Raw genomic sequence first — 21,201 nt, 5'->3', positions numbered from 1 at the left:
AGTACGTGCATTTATGCATTCATATGCAATCAATTTAAGAGAATTAGTACAAAAAGATCGTAAGACAAAACTATTCATTTTTATGTTCCTATTTCTCAACACTAGCCTAATATTCCCGAATAATTTTCTTTTCATTTTCTTTCTCATATTTTTGGCTATATTTTAATCGATATTGTTTACTGAATTAGCTCTTTATACATTTATAGTAAGCATATTTAAAAATTATTTTATATATAACTCAAAAAATGTTAATGACATTATATCTACTTTTTTTTTGTAAAAGATAAAAATAATTTTAATATATTTTTAAACGCATCAGCCTCCTTAACAGTCGAAACAATAGATTCGAATGTAAATGAGAACTTACTGTCGTCTTCGTAGTGAGTGCTCGGATGATGCCATCGGAATTTACTTGAAGGAGGTGAGCCGCCCAACGTATCTCAGCGTCAGAACCAACCTCCACTCCTTCCTGGCCGTGCCTCATCTGTTTCCGGTGAAAGTAAACGTTTCCCAGATGCAATACGCTGGCTAGAATCTTGAAAATCGTGTCCTGCTCCTCGGACGTGAAGCCCAGAACCTGCATCGCTGACAGAAGTGCCTTGAAATCTTGAACATCGCTCTTGCCATCGATCTCGCAGTTTCCACCCTGAAGAAGCAAATGTTATCATTTTCCTAGATAATAGATACGGAGACCTTCTTTGACATACCTGATTTAAATAGAAATATTTGTCCGGTGTAAGCAGACCGTATTTATCCCTGAGTTGCTGATCGAGTCCAGCTAGAAGTTCATAAAACACGTGGTAGTTTCTCTCCTCCGAAGCCTGAGTTACTATCCTACTCTTTTCTAGGAGATATTGCGTTATTCTACCGCCTATGATCGCGCCGCTAGATAGAAACAGAAAAATCGTTCGATATTTGCATAATGACACATCAACATAACAAGGAAAAAATTTTGTCTTTCAACATCACACTTACTCTCTAAAATGAACCTCCAAGTATTTTCCAAATCGACTGCTATTGTCGTTTCGCGGTGTCTTGGCATTCCCGAAGCTCTCCAGGAGCGGCGTCGCCTCCAAGATCTGCTCGGTGACAAGATTATTCGGCGCGCGATTGACAGCTGCGAGATATTGCATCACTAACTTTGTAGACTCTGTCTTTCCCGAACCAGACTCGCCGGAAATGACGACCACTTGATTGGCACTCGAGTTATTGGCTGCAGTTACTTGACTGTACGCGGAGGAACCCACAGCGAATAAATGCCTATAAAAAGATGCTCGAATAAAATAATCGGTTTTGGATAAAAATTCATCATAAGACGCAATTCAATTTTTGTAACATTTATATAAAAAGCAACATAGATGTAAAATAAAAAAAAAATAAAGTGAGCTTTATCGATATCTTAATAAATTACTTGTGACTACCGACAAAATAATCTTGACACGTATCTTTATTTAAATATGCTCTGAGATTGCGTCTTATTACAAGCAAGTGAAAGGATTAATATACTAACGGCGGAAGTGTTCCGAGTATTCGTCCTTCGTAAAGCTTCACTTGATCCAGTCCGTAAATGTCAAACATTTTGTACGGATTCACCGCCACAAGGATACTTCCCGTGTACGTCTGAAAAAATTAATCATACAAATGATTATTGGTGTCAGTTATTAATGAGATTGTAATAAATAAATCCAAGAATACTACGTACGTAAATTAATTCCTTGTCGTAACGGATCTTCAAATTCCATAGTAACGACGCCTCGTTCAAATCCCTAAAATTCATTCAAATTTAGCAATGTCACGATTACACTGATTAATGCACAATAATGTATTTTATTGACTCACGTCAACTGAATCATATCCTCCACGCCATTTTGACCCAAGTCCTGCCTGGGCTTCACTCCATTCAGATTGGTGAGAGTGAAGATTTGCGGCTTAAACATACAATTGTACACGATTACTCGCCGCTTCTCCGCACGAGAATTCAGCCTGATAATATGCATTTGCGTAAACCTGACGATGAGTTTAGCGACGATTACCCGACGACACTTTTCATTCGCAATTTCTAACGGCGCGTAAAAAACACGGGGAAATGCTCGAAACTTTCCAGTTGAAATGAATTTTGCGATAGGTTCTTTTCTCGCATTTTCTCGGCGTGGTTTGTAAGGAGAATGTCCGACAAAAAAGGAGGATTCGTGCGGATTCACATAAGACGCGAGAGAGCCACTCACGTGAGGCTTAACCGGATACCGGCCTGTCTACGTTCGCAACTGCAATTCCATTGGCGTCGGCGATAGTGCGTGATGGATTAAAAATAAAATTTCATCCTACTTAGTACTAGTATCAGTATTTTATTTTAACCATGCAATCTGAAAATATATGCAATGATAAATTACTGATAAAAATAAGGATAAAAACAACTTATATATATATATGTATAATGTATACATTTTAAGAATTTGAAAACTTTAAAATATTTTAATTATAATAGATAATTACCAGTTGAAACAATAAAATAATATGTATTTTTAATATATATAGAAATTTTCATTCTTGAATCCAGAATTCTTATTAAATGAAGGGAGTCTTTTACTGTTGCAAAAAATACTAGATTACTATTATTTATAAAATAAAGTTCAACATATATATTATCTTTTTTCTGACGTTCAAAAAACTTATCTGAATAGAAAAATAATTTCTTCTTTAAAAAGATTTATAATGAAAAATTATTCTCTCTCTACTCTATTCCAGGATTAAAGTTATCTCGTTAAAGTTGCGAATTTCCCTTTTGAAAGTTTACGAGCAATTTTCAATTATAAAATGATTTTAATTCTTAGAATATTATTTGAATATACGATAAAGTTCGAATATTATTTGAAATAAAAAAATTCGTAAAAAATCTTGAAAATCTTAGTCAATATTATATAATTACAATATAACAAAAATGCCAAATGTAATATAAAAAGAATTTATATTCAAATATTATATAAATATAATATTATTATGTATAAGAAAAGATTTTTTAAACATTTTCAACATACTTTTAAGAATTTTCTTTTTCGAAGTAATTCGATGTGTTTCGAGCCATTTGCTAGATTATACGCTTTAAATTAGTCCAGCAGTTTTTTTTTTTTTTTTTTTTTTTTTGCGTCGAAGACAACTGACGTGCTTTACGCCAGTGTATCTCTTATAATAGGACACCGAAGAGTGCAGCGCTGCAACTAGTGCACGACAAAGTAGGGGAACACAAAGCAGGCAAGGGAGTTAAATGATCTGTGGTGGGTGTCGTCGTTGCATAATGATGCGGTGCTGCCTAATGGAAACTATACGTCAACAACGTGTAAATTTTGAATTCTCATGCGACACCCACACGCGCACGATTACGGGGAGAGATCGATGACCGGCGGTGCGATTCCAAGGCCCGGGAACGCGAACTTGAGATTCGCAGAATAAAAAAAGTGAAAAGGGTGGAAACCAGATTGAAGCGGGCGCGATGTGAGAGTCGTTCTCGTCTAATTAAACATTCAAATGCATAAGGCCGCGCTAGAAAGTCAAGAACCGACAAACAAATTACTCGGATGCTTTGCTCCCTTCCTGCTTATTTTTAGATCTGGATCGCTCCATGATAAGCCGCAGACTTGAATCAAAGTGACTTCTTCAACATTCTATACTAGCTAATTGTATGATATTACAATTTAATTAAATTAATCAAAGGATATATCTAAATATATATTTAGAGAACCAATAAGTGTGTAGTACAAGTTTAAAATACAAAAATATTAGGGGAATAAAAGGGCTTATTTATCTGTCAAAAATGAACGTCGAGCCTATTTTTCTCTCTAAATTATTGAGCTATCAGCTTTCATTCAAATCTACCGTTCGTAATTATGCACGGTTAGTCAATGAACGGTTATCAAGCGCTTTCTATTTCCAGGCTAACTTACCTTGCCGGCGATCACCGCTTGGACTGAAAGCACGTTGGCGGCTCTATGATATTCCAGAACCTCGCCAGGTAGCACATGGCCGACACCAGGGTCGAACCACACCAATTCACCCTACAAGTGATATTATTATATTTAATTAAAGACAGTAACGTAGATTCTTAATATATTTCCTAATATTTCAATTAGACTTATATTTTTGCCAAGTTCAATTTTTTTTCAAAAAAACATAGTAAAAATTGCCAAGTTTAATTTTTCTTTAAAAGAATGTATTAAAAATTGTGATTTTAATACATTTATACATATTAAGTTGATACTCATTTTTCTAATATCTATTTTCTTATTATTTTTAAATTTCAATATATTATTTAATATAATGCGCGTAGAAAATCTTTTCCGAAAATACGTGATTTTAAAAAAATTAGATTTTCCTTCTAATTGTTCAACGTAATAATTTTTTTTATATTTATATATAAGTAGAGTAAGAGTATCGCGGGAGATATAAAATAAATTCATTCGGAGAGATAAAACTTTTAATCAACGCTTGATATTTTAGATTTTTTTTAATCATTCCCTGGATGATGATATCGAACCGTTTTCAAGTTCCACGACGGGAAGCTACGGGTCATAGGAGACGCCTGCACCTTCCTCTTCCCGGTACAAAAGCCGAATATCGACGACGATATTTGCGGAGAGTTGGATCGAGCGCTATTAGCGTCGCTCAACGCTCTGACATGTATCGGGATGCGGGTTGCCGTCTTCTTCACATAATTCGATCTCTCTTTACTCTGCTTCGTCAACAATCCACTGTTGGAGGCTCGCTTCTGCTCGTCAGCATCCCTCGCTGCAGACCCCGTCGACGTCTTCCGTCCGAGCTTGACGTAGCTCGGCAACGTCGTCGGTCTCATCGTTGTTTTTACGCTCTCCGTTTGTCCCTGCGTCAGCAGCGAGCTTTGACACTTTGGTCTACACCTCGTTTGTCTCTCGTTGGTCCACGTGGAGTCCTTTCGAAGACACTTGTCGCGGGACGACCAAGAAGAGTCCGTTCTAGAATCACTTCTCGCGGACCAATCAGTGACCCGGCCAGACGCCTTTTCGGCATCGTTCTTTCCAGCTTTGAAATTCCGCAGCCGCTCCATGTCTGATTTGGAAACCAGTATGGCGTCGTGCCTGATCCTGACCACGTCCTGATCTCGATCTTGATGTATCCTTCGCTCCAAGGAGTCCATCCGACTCGCGTTGTCGATTATCCTCCGTCTGGACATCGTTCTGTCGTTCGACGGCTCCGGCTGTTTCTCCTCGCGAGATTGAGAAGTCACCTGGCGAGTGACCTTGCGCGCGACCTTGGCATAAATATCTTCACCACCGGCGTCACTTGAGTATCTGGACCGATCGAGTGGATCGGGAACGGGATCCCGCAAGTGTGTGATGGCTTTGGTCGTCGTCTCCGCGCGTTCACCGCTCGTCCTTGTCCTGGAAAATCTCGTCAAGGTGTTCGAAGAAGACGCGGGATCCCGCAACGTCGCCGCGCCGGTCGGCAGAGACATTTTCCGTCGCCGAATCCTTCCGTAGATCGGCGCTTCCCTTCCGGCGGTCTCCCTCGTCCTCGAAGAGACGTACTCCTCTAATCGAGGTGTCCTCGAAGCGTGCAGGGTCTTGGGCAGAGTCGACGGCCGCGAGAGATCGCGATCCTTAGCCAAGCGACTCGAAGGATTCTGGAGATCCGTGGAGGATGTTCTCGCGATATCCCTCAGCCGCGGACTCGTTTCTACGCTCGCGCGACGACGTAGGATATCCTGTCTCGAGACTTTCTTCAGGAGCGAGGAAGCGCGCTCGACGGTGTCCGCTTCCCGTAGACGAGCTCGCCTACCGATCGACGGCAACGTCGTCGGTCTCCTCGCCTGCTCCCTCTCCGCGGGACCGAGATGCCTCTCGACTTCGTCCTTGACGGCGCTCCTGCGCCGTAGGATCTCCTTCCTGGAGACGGTCAGGTTGCGCGGTAGCGTGTAAAAGAGCTCGCGATCGCTCGCGTCCTGCGACGGCCGGGCGGAAGTGCGGTACTGCTGCCTGATGCTCCTCGCTTCCGCCGGCACACCGCAGGAATCCGGAGCGAAATACGGCGAATCTGGGTCTGGGCCGCCGTCATTCCCATTATGCAACGCGCGTCCGCCGGATAACGGTTCCACGCTCGCGTAGAAAGCTTCCGAAGAGTGCCGCGAAAAGTGATTCCGCGGGGTCGACGATCGACCCACGGACCAACGGCGTTGCTGTTGTTGCTGCTGCTGTTGCCGTTGCTTCGACGAGCCCACGTTGGCCATCGCTGGCGAGAATATGATCGGATCGGCGTCGCGCGCTTCATGTGACAGATGACAGAAGGACAGTCACTTGCCTTCTCCCAGAAGAGAGGTCTCTCCTTTTTTCTCGATTGCCGATAAAAATTTAATAATATTTAGCTTTTCATCGGCACTCAAGCGTACAATTTTATTTACGATAAAATATTTTTTTTTTTCCAAGTTTTTTTCTGAGCCAGAATTCTCGCGTTTTGTCGAAACTTACGTAATTAATTCTTCTTCGCGTATGCTTATCTCTGTGCATACATTGCATCACACTTGCATAATATAAATAACGCGGCACGCAAAATCGCGTGAGTGAGGATATTCGTAATTTCGATTTCTATCGATCTATCGATCTCCTCGAAGATGCTCTCCTTAATATCTCGACTATTTCGACAAGGACATTTCCACGGGACAGGATACACAAAATTTTCCCTCCCCTTATCTTCCATCATTTTCTCAAACATCGCGTGCGGTATGATTGTAGCAATGCTGCGAGCTTCGAATCGCGTCTTTCAAGTTCGCTCAATCTAAATAATAGCCTTCTCTCGTGCATGATGAACGCGCATGTAGCGTTTCAAGTCAATGCCCGCTGCACAACTCTCTCGGACGTGACCCGAGGTATCGAGCACACGCGGCACACATCTTTCACTCGCGATATTCGAAATACCCGATAACGCCGAGATATTGATAAGATATCGATATCGTGTTCCGAAAAATATAGTAAAATGCAAATTCACGAAGCTCGTCCCCTTCCCTTCAGCTGAATATTAAATACTTTATCATGATTCTCTGTCAGAGTTTTCTGTTCATTATTATAATAGAGATAACATTAATGAGAATATATAAATATATAAATGAATTATATATCTGTATAATTATTTTTATTATCCTTTACATTATGTATTATCTATACTGATTGTTAATTATGATTTATTCAATTTTTTGATAAAAAGAAAAATGAAAAAAAAAAAGAAAAAGAAAAAGAAACAAGAGCGGAAAACGCAACAAGAACATCGTCACGGTCACCCGAACAAGTTTTCTAGTTAGATACCAGTTGTCTAGCCACGCATCGAGAAACGCTTCGTCTTTCGACCAGTAAAACTACGCGTCCGCGAGAAGTAAAGTTTTTACTCCCGTTGGAAACCAACCAACGGAGTAGTCGTCGAATATCTCGGAATGGACAGAGAATCTCGAGTTCCGACGAAACTTCAGTTTCTTCCACATTAGCCTCCTTTCCGACGATACATCATCGCTTTTCCCGAGATTTATTTCCAATTTATTTATCCGGACAGACCGATAAACTCTTATCGATGAATCCCGTCACGATCGCGATCGCGATCCCCGAGTCCGTTGGAGAGTCCGAGAGCCCGCGTCGTCGCGCATGTTAAATTCGGCTTAAAAGAAGTTAGGAGGCCACGAGCGCGAGGATGGCTTCTTTCTATCGGGCACATTGGGTCAGTCGGCAAAAGTCCGTGCTGCGCACGCGGAATTCGTTAACGATGCCCCTCGGCGAGATGTCAACCTCGGTCCCGTCATCTTACTCCTCCGTCATCCTCCGAAAACTGATCCTTCTCTCTCTCCCTCTCTCTCTCTGTTTCTTTTTTCCTCGGAAGAAGAGCCTCCGTTTCCTCGCGGCTCAAGAGATAAATAATCGCGCGATGCGAACGCTAGGATGTTCGACGCGGCACTGGAAGTTGCAGGCCTTCCTCTCCGCAACAATTGCCTCGGGTACGCAGTGGCGTATGCGATTTTAATTAAGATGCGCTGCTAATTAGGCCGTACCCGAAGAGCGGTCCATATTCCCGATCGAACGCGTTGCACTAATCGCCGTCACCGGATCGCCGTTTTACGACTCCAAACTTCTCCAACCCTCAATATACCTCCCATCTCGATGGCTCCACCACTCTCGGCGAGAGTCTCCGATTGAACTCCGATTTAGAGTGCTCTCCTCAGAATACAATACGTCGAAATCAACGTACGCTACCGACGCCAGTGGATCGAAGCGCTTTGGGGTGGAACCAAGCGTGCCTCTCTTCTTATATAAATTACGCGCTAAATAAACGCGCACACATGCACGCGCGTTGCATGTGGATTCTGCCTAACGGCCGTGGCGAGTTGCAGAAGAGCGATAGAAATTGTCGATTGCGGGGAGCGCAACTTTAAGATGGGACACGATTATTTTACTTTTCTTCTCCTCCTCTCGCAATGTCCTTAATTGATTTACCGGCATTGAGGTATCTTTGTTTATTAATTATCTAAATGCCATTTCGAATTTCACTTTATAAAATAAAAAAGAAATGAGGGAAAGGAACGATTCACTTACGTAATAATTGTTTCGCTTAAAATTGACTAGCGAATCAAATATCCGAGGCGCATAAAAAAGAATCCGTAGCGATTTCACATTTTCATTTTCGATATAATATCAGTTATTCGGGATTCATTTCAATTTCGTTGATACCCTTACACGCTTACTCCTTCGGAATGCTTCCTTAATTATTCCGCCGTTCATTATCCGCGACTGCATGCACGGGGAGCATCCAGAAGTAAAAGTGAGAAACCGCTACTAGCGCTTGCAGTCAGTCTATATTCCAAAAGCGTTCGTACGAGAAAATTTTTCTGCGGGTTTTCATATTATCATCGTTATTGAAATACTCTTAAATTTTCAATTGAGCAAGTTGAATAAAAAATAATCTTTAATAAAAAATTAAGTATTAGATTATATATCAATTCAATTATTCCGTTATAATAAAATTTGTAGTTGTAAAATTAAATAAAAAGTACGATATTATTTTATATTTTCTTACAATTTGGAAAATTTTTCATGGTTCATAATTACAAATTATTGCCGTCTCGCAATATTTATACATCATATGTTTAAAAAGCTCTCTTTACAAAGTATTCTAATTCTTTAACTTTATTACTGGAGAGATTCTCTTTAATTACTCTGTAAAAAAAAAAAAAAAAAAAAAAAAAAAAAAAAAAAAAAAAAAAAAACTTAATAACTTCGCTCTAATTTTTCTAATAATCGCGCTTTGAGAAATCGACGATCGGATCGATTATCGAAGGATTATCGAAAGGAACGTCGCGTCAGACGAGGCGTTTGAAAGTGGCTGCTGCGAGTAGTTGCGATGCAATTGCGTGTACGCAGATCATTGACTCCGACCACGCAATGATCCCACCGCAGTCGCGACCACGTAAATATTTTGTAATGCCATGATAATTCAAAAACGATCATCTCGCGGTGTCTACGAGTAGAAATTGCGTCGCTTTGTAATAAACAATCTCGAGACAGATTTGAAAAAAAACATTCATTCGACAATCATTAATTCGCAACACTCGTAGAGACATATTATAATCACGTGAAGAAAATTCAGGATGAGTTTAGATTTTTCAATCGATCGAGATTATAGTTGATGATAAACATCGACTCACCTTTTGCCACTCGGCGTACATCTTGCAACGGCGTTAAATCGATCCCCGTGCGAGAATATCCGTCATTTTGTACAACCGGTCTGCTCTGAAACAAAACAATCTATGAGTCATTTTATTTCAACTAAAAAAAAAAAAAAAATAAAAAAAAACTTAGCTTTTAATGCGACTCGTATATAATTATTATTCGAGTACAAGCTGTCAATCAATGTCTATCAGGTTTCAATGTTGCGCGCGTGCCAAGAAACGTTATTACGACGATTGCATGTAACGGAAGCATCGCCCCGCGTCCAATTTGTCCCGCAACTTCCGGCATAGTACCAAGAATATCAATGTTTAACTGTGAGCTCTTTATTTATAAAGAGCTCGCAAAAAAAAAAAAAAAAAAAATCTCGAAATCTTTTATTCTATTGCTGTTTTTTAACGAGTTTATCTTACATTTCGAAGGAGCATTAGTTCGACGCGAGCGCAGTTTCATACCGATCATAATTACACGTTCGGAAATGTGGGAAGTGTCGCAATAAGTATTCAGCTCTACGAGATTGAGATACACACAACCATGCGTATATCTATATATCTGCGACGCGTATTAGATATTCGTAGACATCATTTATACTTTTCGCTGTATATATGCCGTCATTCTGTGCTATAAACTGCACAAAAAAACAAGCCGTATTTTTTTCTTACACATAAGGAAAGAATAATCTTGATAATTGTAGGCGTCATAATCTGTTATAATAATCATAAAGAAAAAAAGAGATAAAGTCTTATTATATGTATCTCCTTTTTTGAGATTCCCTTTTCTTATTTCATTACTTCTTGACGATTGACGTAACGCATATCTCGCGTTTTTTATTTGCCTAATTTATAATTATATATTATTGTACATTATTATTATATCTTTATATAATTATATAATTTATGTTATTACCGCTTTTTTCATTCTTATTACTATTTATTAATATATTTACATTTAAAATTAAATTTATTTTAAGAATCAAAATTATTGTAAATTTAAATTTATATTAATTATTTATTATTTATATCAAATTTATTTTAAGAATCAAAATTCGGGATTATTATTTTCTACAAGTTTCGGAAACAGCACCAAATGTCAACTTGGCATTGTACTTTTAATAAACTAAGTCTTCAATGCGAAAAATTATTATTATTATAAACAATTATAAACGAAATATATCATCATTTTCTTTGTTAAAGATTCGAGAAATTTATTAAGAGCCTCGTGAACCTATCGTGCCAACCGGCCCTGCGTATCGCAGCGTGCGAGTGAACATACGTATATACGCTCACGTGCACTCGGCGCGGATAAATCTCGCGGGTAAAGCCTCCGGTAAAAGTAGCGACACAACCGTGCGTCCTTCTCCGCATGCCGACCGCGGAATGCATTTCGCAATTTTATGCTAATTCATTCAGTCACCCTCGAACCGCGACAACACTCGCGAGCGAGAAGGACGCGTAGGTTTAGATTTAATGGAGCTGGAAGTGGACGGGAAAACAATGGCGAGGCATGGCCGACATCGCCGATTGTACATTGTCCGCCACAAGCCACGATGTCTTCCATCATCGCCTCTCTTTCGGCGACTCCGACACTCCACGGAAAAACGGCTGACCGGTTTTGCGCCACGACATTCGCTCCGTGCGTCATCCTCGCCTTCTGTCAGACGAATGTATTTAGCGCCCAAGTCATCGAGTCTTGTACGAAGGTTCTTTTATAAATGTTTGTAACGAGAATTATAAGCCTATAAGATAAATTTAGGTAGAAAAAGTCTGGAGAAGATTTAAATGACGTCTCCATTCTGCGACCATTTTTAAACTTTAATAAAAGACTGTACGAGAACAATAAACACATATTTTCTCTTTCTCTTCCGATGATATTGTAGCGAGACGAGAGAATAGGAACTCCCCGCGATGCAAGTTATCCAGGTCAGACAGAGAAAGCAGCAACAGCTCGCGGTGATACAAGAATCTTATGTAATTCATAATCGTGTCCCTTTTTCTCTCTCTTTCTCGCATGGGCTATCGAAACGAGAAGTTAGGAGAGATTAATCGTGCGTCATGTTGTCGCTTGTACGACCGGCTTGTTTCAAAGTCACCATAAGCTGGTTCGATTCAAACGAGCGTTCGGGGATGCGAAATTCTTGCGCGAAATTCAAGTGTGAATAGTCTCGTCGATAAGGAAGCACTTTCTCTCTTCAAGTTTTCATTATTCTTTCCGTATCATTCACACGATCGGACTTTCGTCCACGACGAATGGCAAACTCGCTCGCGTGTGCGCGATCGCGCTGTCTCTTTCCGGCGTCACTCGTTTTCGCCTTTTTTTTTATCGCCTTCTTTTTATAAAAAAATATTAAAAATGTGAAACTTACGAACATGGAGTTTCTAATAATTCAAAATAAAGGCGTAAAATTTTTTTGGTATTATCTCAATGTTATACTCTTATGTCAAATCGTATGTCAAACGGAACAAACCGTTGGAAATTTTAATCGAAATATTAATAAACGCCAGATTCTACGCTATTAAAAATCTTTGTTCAGCCTTTTCTTAATTCTATCAATTTTGCACATTCGTATCATATTTCTGACTCGACTAGCAAATTATATGAGATTCTCTTTAATTCGAAGGAACAAATGATTTAAATCAACATGTGCACAAAATACATTACAAAATGCTCCTCAAAGTGTATATTTCCACGACTGCTAACCATTTATTAGCGTGCTACTGTGTGTGGGAATTACTATCTAAAGCAAAAGTATTATGAAGTCGCTCGTATAAGTATTTCCACAACGTAACTCGCTTGAGCTTCACGGTACGTTTATTTCCATTTCCACGATATAAAGTAGAAGAGATGGAGATAATTAAGCAGACGTTGAGATTCTCTTCAAATTTCCGCGAATTCAATGGGAGCTATTAACGGGAACGTTATCCTCCACAGTCGCAGATGGATGCAATGTCCTTGAATACTTTCGCCTAATAGCGCACAATCGGTCCGAGTGTCGCGCACGCCATTTTAAAGTCAGGAACGCGCATGAAACTTTGTTCCGACATTTGCAAAGGGTAGACAATTCATCACGGTATTCAGATTCTTAATTAAATTCGAGTCCCCCTTCGCATCGCTATACATTATGTACAGTTATGTGTAAGATATTTATGAAATCCATTCATTTTCATCTTGTTTTTCGTTACTTCTTCTATCTTTCGATGCGAGTAATTTTGTACAATATTTTACAACCGAAAACGGATATATATATATATATATATATATAACGAGATACAAGCTGCAAAGTTAATATAAGAGCTGAATCTCTCGATTTTCAACTGGTTTGGTGAGGTTCCGAGCTATAATAAATGCCTAGTTGAGTGTTAATTTAACCTTCATCCGTTCCTCGGGGAGAACAGGTATACAGATCGAGAAGTAAAACTTTTCCTACATATTCACGTTCTATATTTTTTTAAATTAAAATTATTAACACGCGATTTCGAACTCACGATATATCTAAACGACATTTTTTTTTTTTTTTTTTTTTTGAGCAATTAAACATGTTTCTGTTTCTCTTTAAATTACACGGAGACGGAGATTAAAAATTGACTTGTATTATTTTAATCAATGAACCCATCGCCGTTTCAACCCAAGATTAATGTATATTGAAAGAAAACAATTCTTTTTAATTTCACACATAAACAATCTATATCTTAATAACAATCGTAAATGTGTGTAATCGTTTACATACATATATATATAAATTATAAAAATAAATACTAAAAAATTCAAGAAAATGTACGTATGATCATCTTTTAATATATTATTTCTTATTTACATTAGTTTATGATGATTATTGCAATATACGAGGAGTGCATCCAAGAGATAACATCGTCTCAACAGGCATCGATGTCTCTGCCGCAAAATCTCCGATTATCGTTTGTGCAGGAGACATCGATCGCGACGCCGCCCGCAAGATGACTTTCTCAGAACTTCTCCTCTCATGATCGAGACTCACCTCGTGGCGTCGTAGACGTCAATCGTCGATTTTCCGTGAGGGAGAAAGAGGGAGAGAGAGAGAGAGAGAGAGAGAGAGAGAGAGAGAGAGAGAGATAGAGGTAAAATCCTAGCGCGGGCCACCGAAGGAGAGACGAATCTCCAGTCGAGCGACGTGAGAACCACGCGGATCCTCGAGATCCTCAGACAGGGGATGAGAGAACGCGGCGATCAACGAGATGATGGATCACACTTTGGAGCACACTATTGCGCAAACTGCTCCGAAATTGAAACTGTACGCGAATCTGTAACCAGGGCTTGCCCGTCCCGTCGCAATTTTCGATTATACTCAATTACTCGAGCGTCGCGGACGATCGAGCAACAACTGCTTCCATGACGCGATTCCGGATCGTGGTATGCGGTCGCTCGACCTCGCCTAAGAGAAAACTAACTTCTACCGCCACCATGAGGAGCCACCATACACCGCGATGTGTACCGTTACGCACGCGGTCTACAGGTGTACAGGTGGTCCCGAGTTCCGGAGACCTGAGGCACCAGGTTAATCTATAGTTAAACCGGCGCGGTCGATCCGGGCCGTTTGAAACGACCTGTAAATCGCAAGCGAGGCAGCGGCGTATCTAGCATATTGGAATCCTGCGCAGCGCATAAATTCTTCATCCAAGATTAATCGAAGATTATAAACAAATAGCAATAAGAGAGAGTAGCGGGAAATGCACATTTATCTTCAAAATTTCGTAGCTTTCTTTGTTACATTTTTATGGGCGAATATTTCTCGCACAAATCTCTTCTACTTTGTATGCAAATACGAAAATAATATAGGAATCCGTGTAATAAATACATGTTAATTTATTCACGGACAGACACAAGAGGGGAAAGGAGTGGGGCAGACAAGTTGACGAGGGAGAGATTTTGCTACCCGGTGAGGATTCTTTAAAGAAATGAAAAGAAAAAAAAAATAAATACGGTTTCGTTTGGGTCGACGTCACGTTACCTTGCGTGCGCCACGTAGCAGGTGCTTGCAGGTGTGCGTTTCTTTTCCCTCCCCTTCGTTTATTTTTCCAAATACGACACGCGGACAGGATTATCGCGCTCTAGCCGGAATCCCTCAAAGAGGTCATCTAATCGGCGGCCGTTGTCCTCGAAGCCTGATATGGGGGGACCTCTTTCTAAAGACCTACAGCGTCACTTTCGTGGCAAACCGGGTCTCGACCATGCGTCAACGAAATTGACGGAATTCCTGACGATCGAAGCAAACCGGAAAAAGGGGGATTCGATGTAGTAACGATGGAAGATGCTAAATGATTCGGAAATTCTGTTCTAAATAATTATATTGTGCGCGCCGATTATTAATTAAATTATTCTTAAAACTAGATCTAGATCTTGTTTTATATAATATGGCAAAATAATAAAAATTTGAAAGGTATTTTACTATCGTCTTCGAAGAAAATTTTATTATCCATTTTTAATCGTTTAAACTTTTATAAATGTACACGATTATAATTATAAATAAAATAATGTAATAGTATCAGTTCTATTTTTTAACGATTAAATTATTATTGATAATTATTAATAATATAAAAGGCACTTCGAGATATTTTTATATTATTTTTAGAAACAAAAACTATACATTTACATTAATTAAAGAATAAATAATACAAATAAATTATTGAAATTTATGCTGATTATAACTGATTTGGTTTGTGTCTCTTTATATTTTTACAATTTCCGCGTATTATAAATACTTTATCTATTTTAAATCGTTTTTTATTTTACGACGCATGCGAGACGCTTATCTTGGATTTAGTTAAGTTAACTGGCAAATGTAACGAGCGAGTAACATCGCCGTTATTTTTACGGATAGGCATTCCTCATCATGAGACGATTAAATCAAAGCCAAGGACGTGATAAGAATGAGAGAAATGTGTAATGGGACATGCGTTTTACTAATTTTACCACGTCACAAAATATATAACATTATTTACACATTGATCTAGTGTGTCACACTTTAATTACCGTTAACACTTTCCAGCCAAAAATGTAAAGAGTTTTCGAATCACGATGTCGGATTAAAGGATGAGTGCATTTGAGAATCGTCGCGGATGATAACAAAAAGGAAAATATCGTATATAATCACATCAGACTTTTCGATTCTAAGTTTATTCAATTATTCTTCGGAATAATTATTCCTTTGGAAAATTATTGTCAATTACCAAGTTTAAAATAAAAACAATTTGTAAGTTTTTTAAATCTCTTACATATAGAAGATGACTATATATAACTGTTGTCAAGAAAGAAAAAATATAAATAGTAATATTATATTTTTATATAATAAAAATATAAAATATAAAGGATATTTTTATATAATAAAAATATAATAGTAATATTATATAAATAAAAATATACAAAAAATATAAATGGTCTAATTAAATTCTGTTCCCATTTTAATTCTTCGATTTTTTCTTGCAAGCAGAAATTGAAGAAGAAAATTCTCGATTAGCGGTGGCCAATTAGCCGGAATCTAATTAGCGACCGCTGACCGATCCCTCGAGACTTCTATGTTCGACACTTAGTAATGCGACCGCGTGCACCGTAATATCGATGGTATGCGAGTAATGCGTTATAGGTTCCCATTCACCGTTCCTTCGATTTCATGAGCGCAAGGATACGCGATAGCCTTCGGCGATCCGAAGGAATTCTTTAATCGATCGTAATCAGCGATGCGTTTCAGCAATCTTTGAAAAAAAAAAAAAAAAAAAAAAAAAAAAAAAAAAAAAATGCATCCGCTTTCCTTGCTTATTTATACGCAATGGTTTAAGATACCGGCCATCTCGAGCAACATCGAAGAGGAGAAATGTGTGACTAATATAATTGAAATCGTCGATATTTACAATACTACAACATTTATAATTTTCGTAGATTTGATTAGATAATAAATGTAAGACGATTGTATCCATCGCGAATATCTGTGTTCCGATATAAAGACTAGTGTGACAAATCATTCATTTATATATATATATATATATATATATGACGTACCGCCACACCTTAAGACAAAACAAAGTTTATATGCCCGTTTTTAATAATAGATAAAATAATTAGAGATTTTAGCGAGTCGCTTAATTAGCTACTTGCTATCAACTTAAAATATCAATTGCTTTGAATAACATTAAAGTAGCACGTGTATAGATAAAGTTACGAGGAGAATTATCACTTGTAGATAACGAGGATAACTATTGATGAGAAATTTTAAGTAAAATAGAACAAAACTTGTGCGATGAAGATGAATAACATACAGTCTTCTTATCAGTAGAAGATGTTGGAGCTCACGCTACGTAGTATCGACTGAATTTGAGATATTGATTAGTTGAAATATCGTATAACGTTCGAAGGTAAGCTGCTCGCAATATCATCGAGAGCCAACAAGGAGTCTACAGAGTGCACTCAAGTGCAATAAATTATCCGTTTTTTGAATATCATTGAAAATTCCATCAATCAAAATCTCGTTTGTTATTATTAAATAAACGTATTATTTAAAATTAATTCCATTAATTTTCTTTTAAATTTTAATACTGTACGATGTATCATTGGTGTGATATCCGTGATGCATCACACGTATACCAATACATCTTCACCTCGTAATGTCTTAAAATTTTATATAAGAATTTTATGTAACAACAATTCCTTCTCTATTATATTTCAATTCTCTTTTTCATCTTTTTTTTTTTAGATTCTGTTGTTGATCGTTATAATTCTTTTTTTAAAGTAAATTATAAAAAGATCTCGTATTTACACAATAATTGGTGCAGTTTCTCTTTTCGTTAGAATTTTTTTAAACAAATTGCGATAATGTAATCGAGATAAAACGTTACGGAACTCTTGACAGAACTCATCAGCCACGATAAGGGGTGAGATATGATTTTTTTTTTTTATCGGTGGCTTTTCAAGCGTTGCGTAAACGGCCGCGACAGACGAGCATATGTCACTCGAGTGCGCGATAAAATCAACACCGAATTACACTCAGCCGCTAAATGATACGAATAAAGTCGGCAAACGAAAATATTCGCGTTTAAAGATGTCAACCATGTGCTAATGTAACAGCATTGTGTACAGGACGAGTTAAAAATTAAAGTCGACGAAAATGAGAGAAGTGAATACTTGACAACGTCTTGTTTCTCAATTATTTTTTCAATTATATTCTAGTTGCGTTTCAATGGAAATATCGTTCTATTTTTATTGCCAATACATCTAATGCCTGAAATTGAAATTTCCGAGAAACAAAGATTTTTATTTTCTCCTTTTGTTAAAAAAAAATCATCGACTTTAAATTCATGATGGAATATGAGTGGAAAAAGAGTGGAATTTCAGAAGGATTATGAGATATCTTACATAGATGATGACGATTACTTCGATACAAAGCTTCGAGAAATGTATGTTTGCCAAAGGAATAAAAATTCTAGAGATAGGGTTGAGTATATGTGCTTAGGATATCGTATAACTCGATCATACTAACTCGACGGTAACAATTTTTCTACGGCAACGCGTTCCCTTATAATTCAAAGGCGACGCGCATCTATTGATATGGATGAAGCATCTTGACTTTTGATATACGCTCGATTTCAAATGGAAAATCATGCCTGGATTGGATTCGCGCGCGTGATCAGAAATAAAGTTACATCTCCCGATGATACGCTACCGTCTCGACTTTTGTCGTGTAAAGATAAGCTTGACTAAAAAAAGACGCGTATCAGAGCGAGAGCGAGATGTCTCCCTTATGACAATAACTTACAATTTGTGGTGTGTGTGTGTGTGTGTCTGTGTGTGTGTACTTTAAACGAAAGTAAGTTTATCTATTTAAGTAACTTATCTATTTTTCGTTCGCGTCCTCACGCACGGCCCCGCACTCACTTTATCTCAATTCCGTCTCGGAAGATTCCTTCGGAATGAATATGCGCGGTGAGTTTGGGAGGAGAGAAGAAAAAACGACGAGATCTCGACAAAAAGAGAAAAGGTGGGCGGAGAGAGGGGGGAAAGAGGGAGACTTTTGGCCCTCTTGCACAAACACACTGTGGCCCCTCTCTCGCCGCAACTTAAATTGACTCGATAAAAGTTCGCGGAATAAAGCGCCACTATATCAGAAACATCTGCCAAACGTTATTACAACTTTGAATAAAGAACGGCGGCCACGAGAGAAGCGTGGGTGGTGGAGGGATCGCCGTCGCCGCCGCCTTGTCGTCCTCGCGACGACGAGGATGAGGAAAAAGTTGCAAGTTCGCGTTCGAAGAGCGTGGGAAAGTTCGCCCGTAAATCAAGTCGTTATTTTAATTTCGCCAGCCTCGTATTAGCCTTCCCGTTTCCGTCATTCGTTTTCATTTCGACGATCTGCGTGTCGATCTTCGACAATAATCTCGTAAAGAAGGGTGTGCGCGAGATATCGAGGTAGGATGGGGTAGGAGCCCGGCCCCGGAAATGGCTCAACAATTTTATTGGAATAAGGGTATGATGGGAATAATAAAGATAAAATCCTAAATACGGCCAATATTTTACCTCCTTCGCTTAATGTAATGCTATTGGGATTCTTACAGTGTTTTATCAATGATCGATTTATCAAGAAGAATTTAGATTCTCTCGAGGGATAAATTGCCATGAAATTTATGGCGTACAAAAATAAAAAAAAAAATAAAAAATTAAATTAAATTAAGCGATTACGTCGAATCGAGTATAATTTAATTAATGTTTAGAATATTTCAATAAATATATGAGAATTATAGTTTTCAAGATTTATCAAGATTTTTTTTTACGTTGTTAGATGATTATTTTTGACGATACGTATCGGATCGAAAATCTCTTCTTAGACTCATCCGTCAGACACGAAATTATCTCTCTTACAATTAGTGCAGTCCAATCTCATCTTACGATAACTTTATCGATTTATCTCGATAACCCCCCATTCCCTTCACGAATTTTCTTTTGATATACGCGCTACTTCTTATCTTCGTGATTGAGGCAATCTCTATCTCGACGGTTTTGTTCCTTCTTCAGCGACTCAAAGCCACTCTTATTTCAGAACCGGCTCATTTCGGCGTTTCGCGGATGCTGTGAAGAATCGATTAGCATCGTGTCTGTGCGAATATACCGTGACGCGTCCGAGGAAACACAGCCAAGACCGAAACTCCCCGTCCCGAAAGAAGTCAAAGATGCTAAAAATCGTAGGGCCTTGCCGGTCCGCACGCAATACCAAAGTTGCACGGCACGAGCGATCACGGACCGGATCAATAGCATCAACAGCAACTTGTCTCCAAAGACTAAGAGAAAGTAAGCTTAACTAGAATTAGAATTATTAAATTCCGAGAAAACAAAAATAATATTGAAAATTATAATAAATTTTTTTAAACATAACAGTATAACAGAATCTCTTCAAAAATTCTTTTTTTTTTTTTTATAATATAAATTTCATAATTACCTAAAATAACAATTTACTATAACAAAACTAGAATTAAATTAATTAATAAATTTATTAAATCTAAAATATATATAATTCATTATATAATACTGTATATTATACATGTAAATTTATTATAAAATTTTTTATATGTAATATATATATATATATATATACATAAATCTTTCCTAGAAAGTTAAAAATATATTTTGTAAGATACGTTATCAGTCTAAGCAACCAGAAATTAATATCTAAAATAAATCAGTCACTATCAAAAACTATCTCTACCGAGACAACGGTCCTTCTACGATAGAGTTCAAGCATCGTCTCCGCGATAATTACGACGTGCGAAACGGCGTCGCGGATTAATTGTAACTGCATCGCGCCGCCACCGATTCGCCTAATTAATTCGGTTACTAATGGCCGCCGCGGCGTCCCCGACTTACCGGGGTATCGAACGTGCCCGGTAGCGAACCCGGGCGGAATCGAATGGGAGATTCCACGGCTGTCGTGCGCGACGATGGAAACTCGGGGCTCGGAATTAAATCGTCAGAAATCTCATCCCCCGCGGGCCCCCTTCCCGCCTCTCCCTCGCGCTCGAGAGCTCGATTAATTCCGATCGATCCGAGAAGCCGGGCGGCTGCTTCTCGATCTTCTTCCGTGCCCTCCGGTCGTTTTCACGCCGCGATCTTCACGATCGACGATCTATTCCGATTGGAATCGTCTCTCACGCCTCCACGTAATACACTCGTATTTGTAGCGTAATGTTTTTACTTTAGTGGATGGCATTTTTCTTTTTCTTCTGAAACTTCCTTAAAATTCCCACGGAATCTCGAAATTTCTTCTAGTTTTTCAGTTTGACGTTTACGACGTTGATTATATTTTATCTCGCTTATTATATTTTCGTTAAAATTTTAAAACTCTAAATAAAATGTTGCTTTTAATATATATGTTTGCGTTAGATATTGCATTTTATTTAAACAATGTTATTTATGAAAAAAATGAATCGTGAGGGGTATTCCGCATGTTTAAATCCTTTCTCTGTGA

General features: G+C 38.5%; 1 protein-coding gene across 4 annotated transcripts in view; it reads right to left on the bottom strand.

Annotated features, from left to right (window-relative positions):
* Myo10a (Myosin 10A) overlaps positions 1-21,201 on the bottom strand; it is a 75,018-nt gene that overhangs the window by 21,578 nt on the left and 32,239 nt on the right. For 3 of the 4 annotated variants that reach the window (XM_070292872.1, XM_070292876.1, XM_070292875.1), the window contains 8 exons: positions 9,704-9,788; positions 3,939-4,049; positions 1,840-1,928; positions 1,703-1,766; positions 1,511-1,620; positions 976-1,260; positions 708-885; positions 368-646 (listed from right to left, as the gene is read on the bottom strand). In XM_070292872.1, coding sequence (XP_070148973.1) covers positions 368-646; positions 708-885; positions 976-1,260; positions 1,511-1,620; positions 1,703-1,766; positions 1,840-1,928; positions 3,939-4,049; positions 9,704-9,724 — 1,137 coding nt within the window. In that variant the 5' untranslated portion in view covers positions 9,725-9,788. Of the gene's footprint in view, positions 1-367; positions 647-707; positions 886-975; positions 1,261-1,510; positions 1,621-1,702; positions 1,767-1,839; positions 1,929-3,938; positions 4,050-9,703; positions 9,789-13,716; positions 14,073-21,201 lie in introns of those variants that run through there. The other variant, XM_070292873.1, reaches the window with a different exon arrangement.

This window comes from Polyergus mexicanus, unplaced genomic scaffold (genome assembly GCF_030449975.1).
Source record: "Polyergus mexicanus isolate NDT 795.1 unplaced genomic scaffold, iyPolMexi1.0 SCAF_3, whole genome shotgun sequence".
In the NCBI taxonomy this organism is placed as follows: Eukaryota; Metazoa; Arthropoda; class Insecta; order Hymenoptera; family Formicidae; genus Polyergus; species Polyergus mexicanus.
This window is presented reverse-complemented; position numbering and strand designations above follow the sequence as displayed.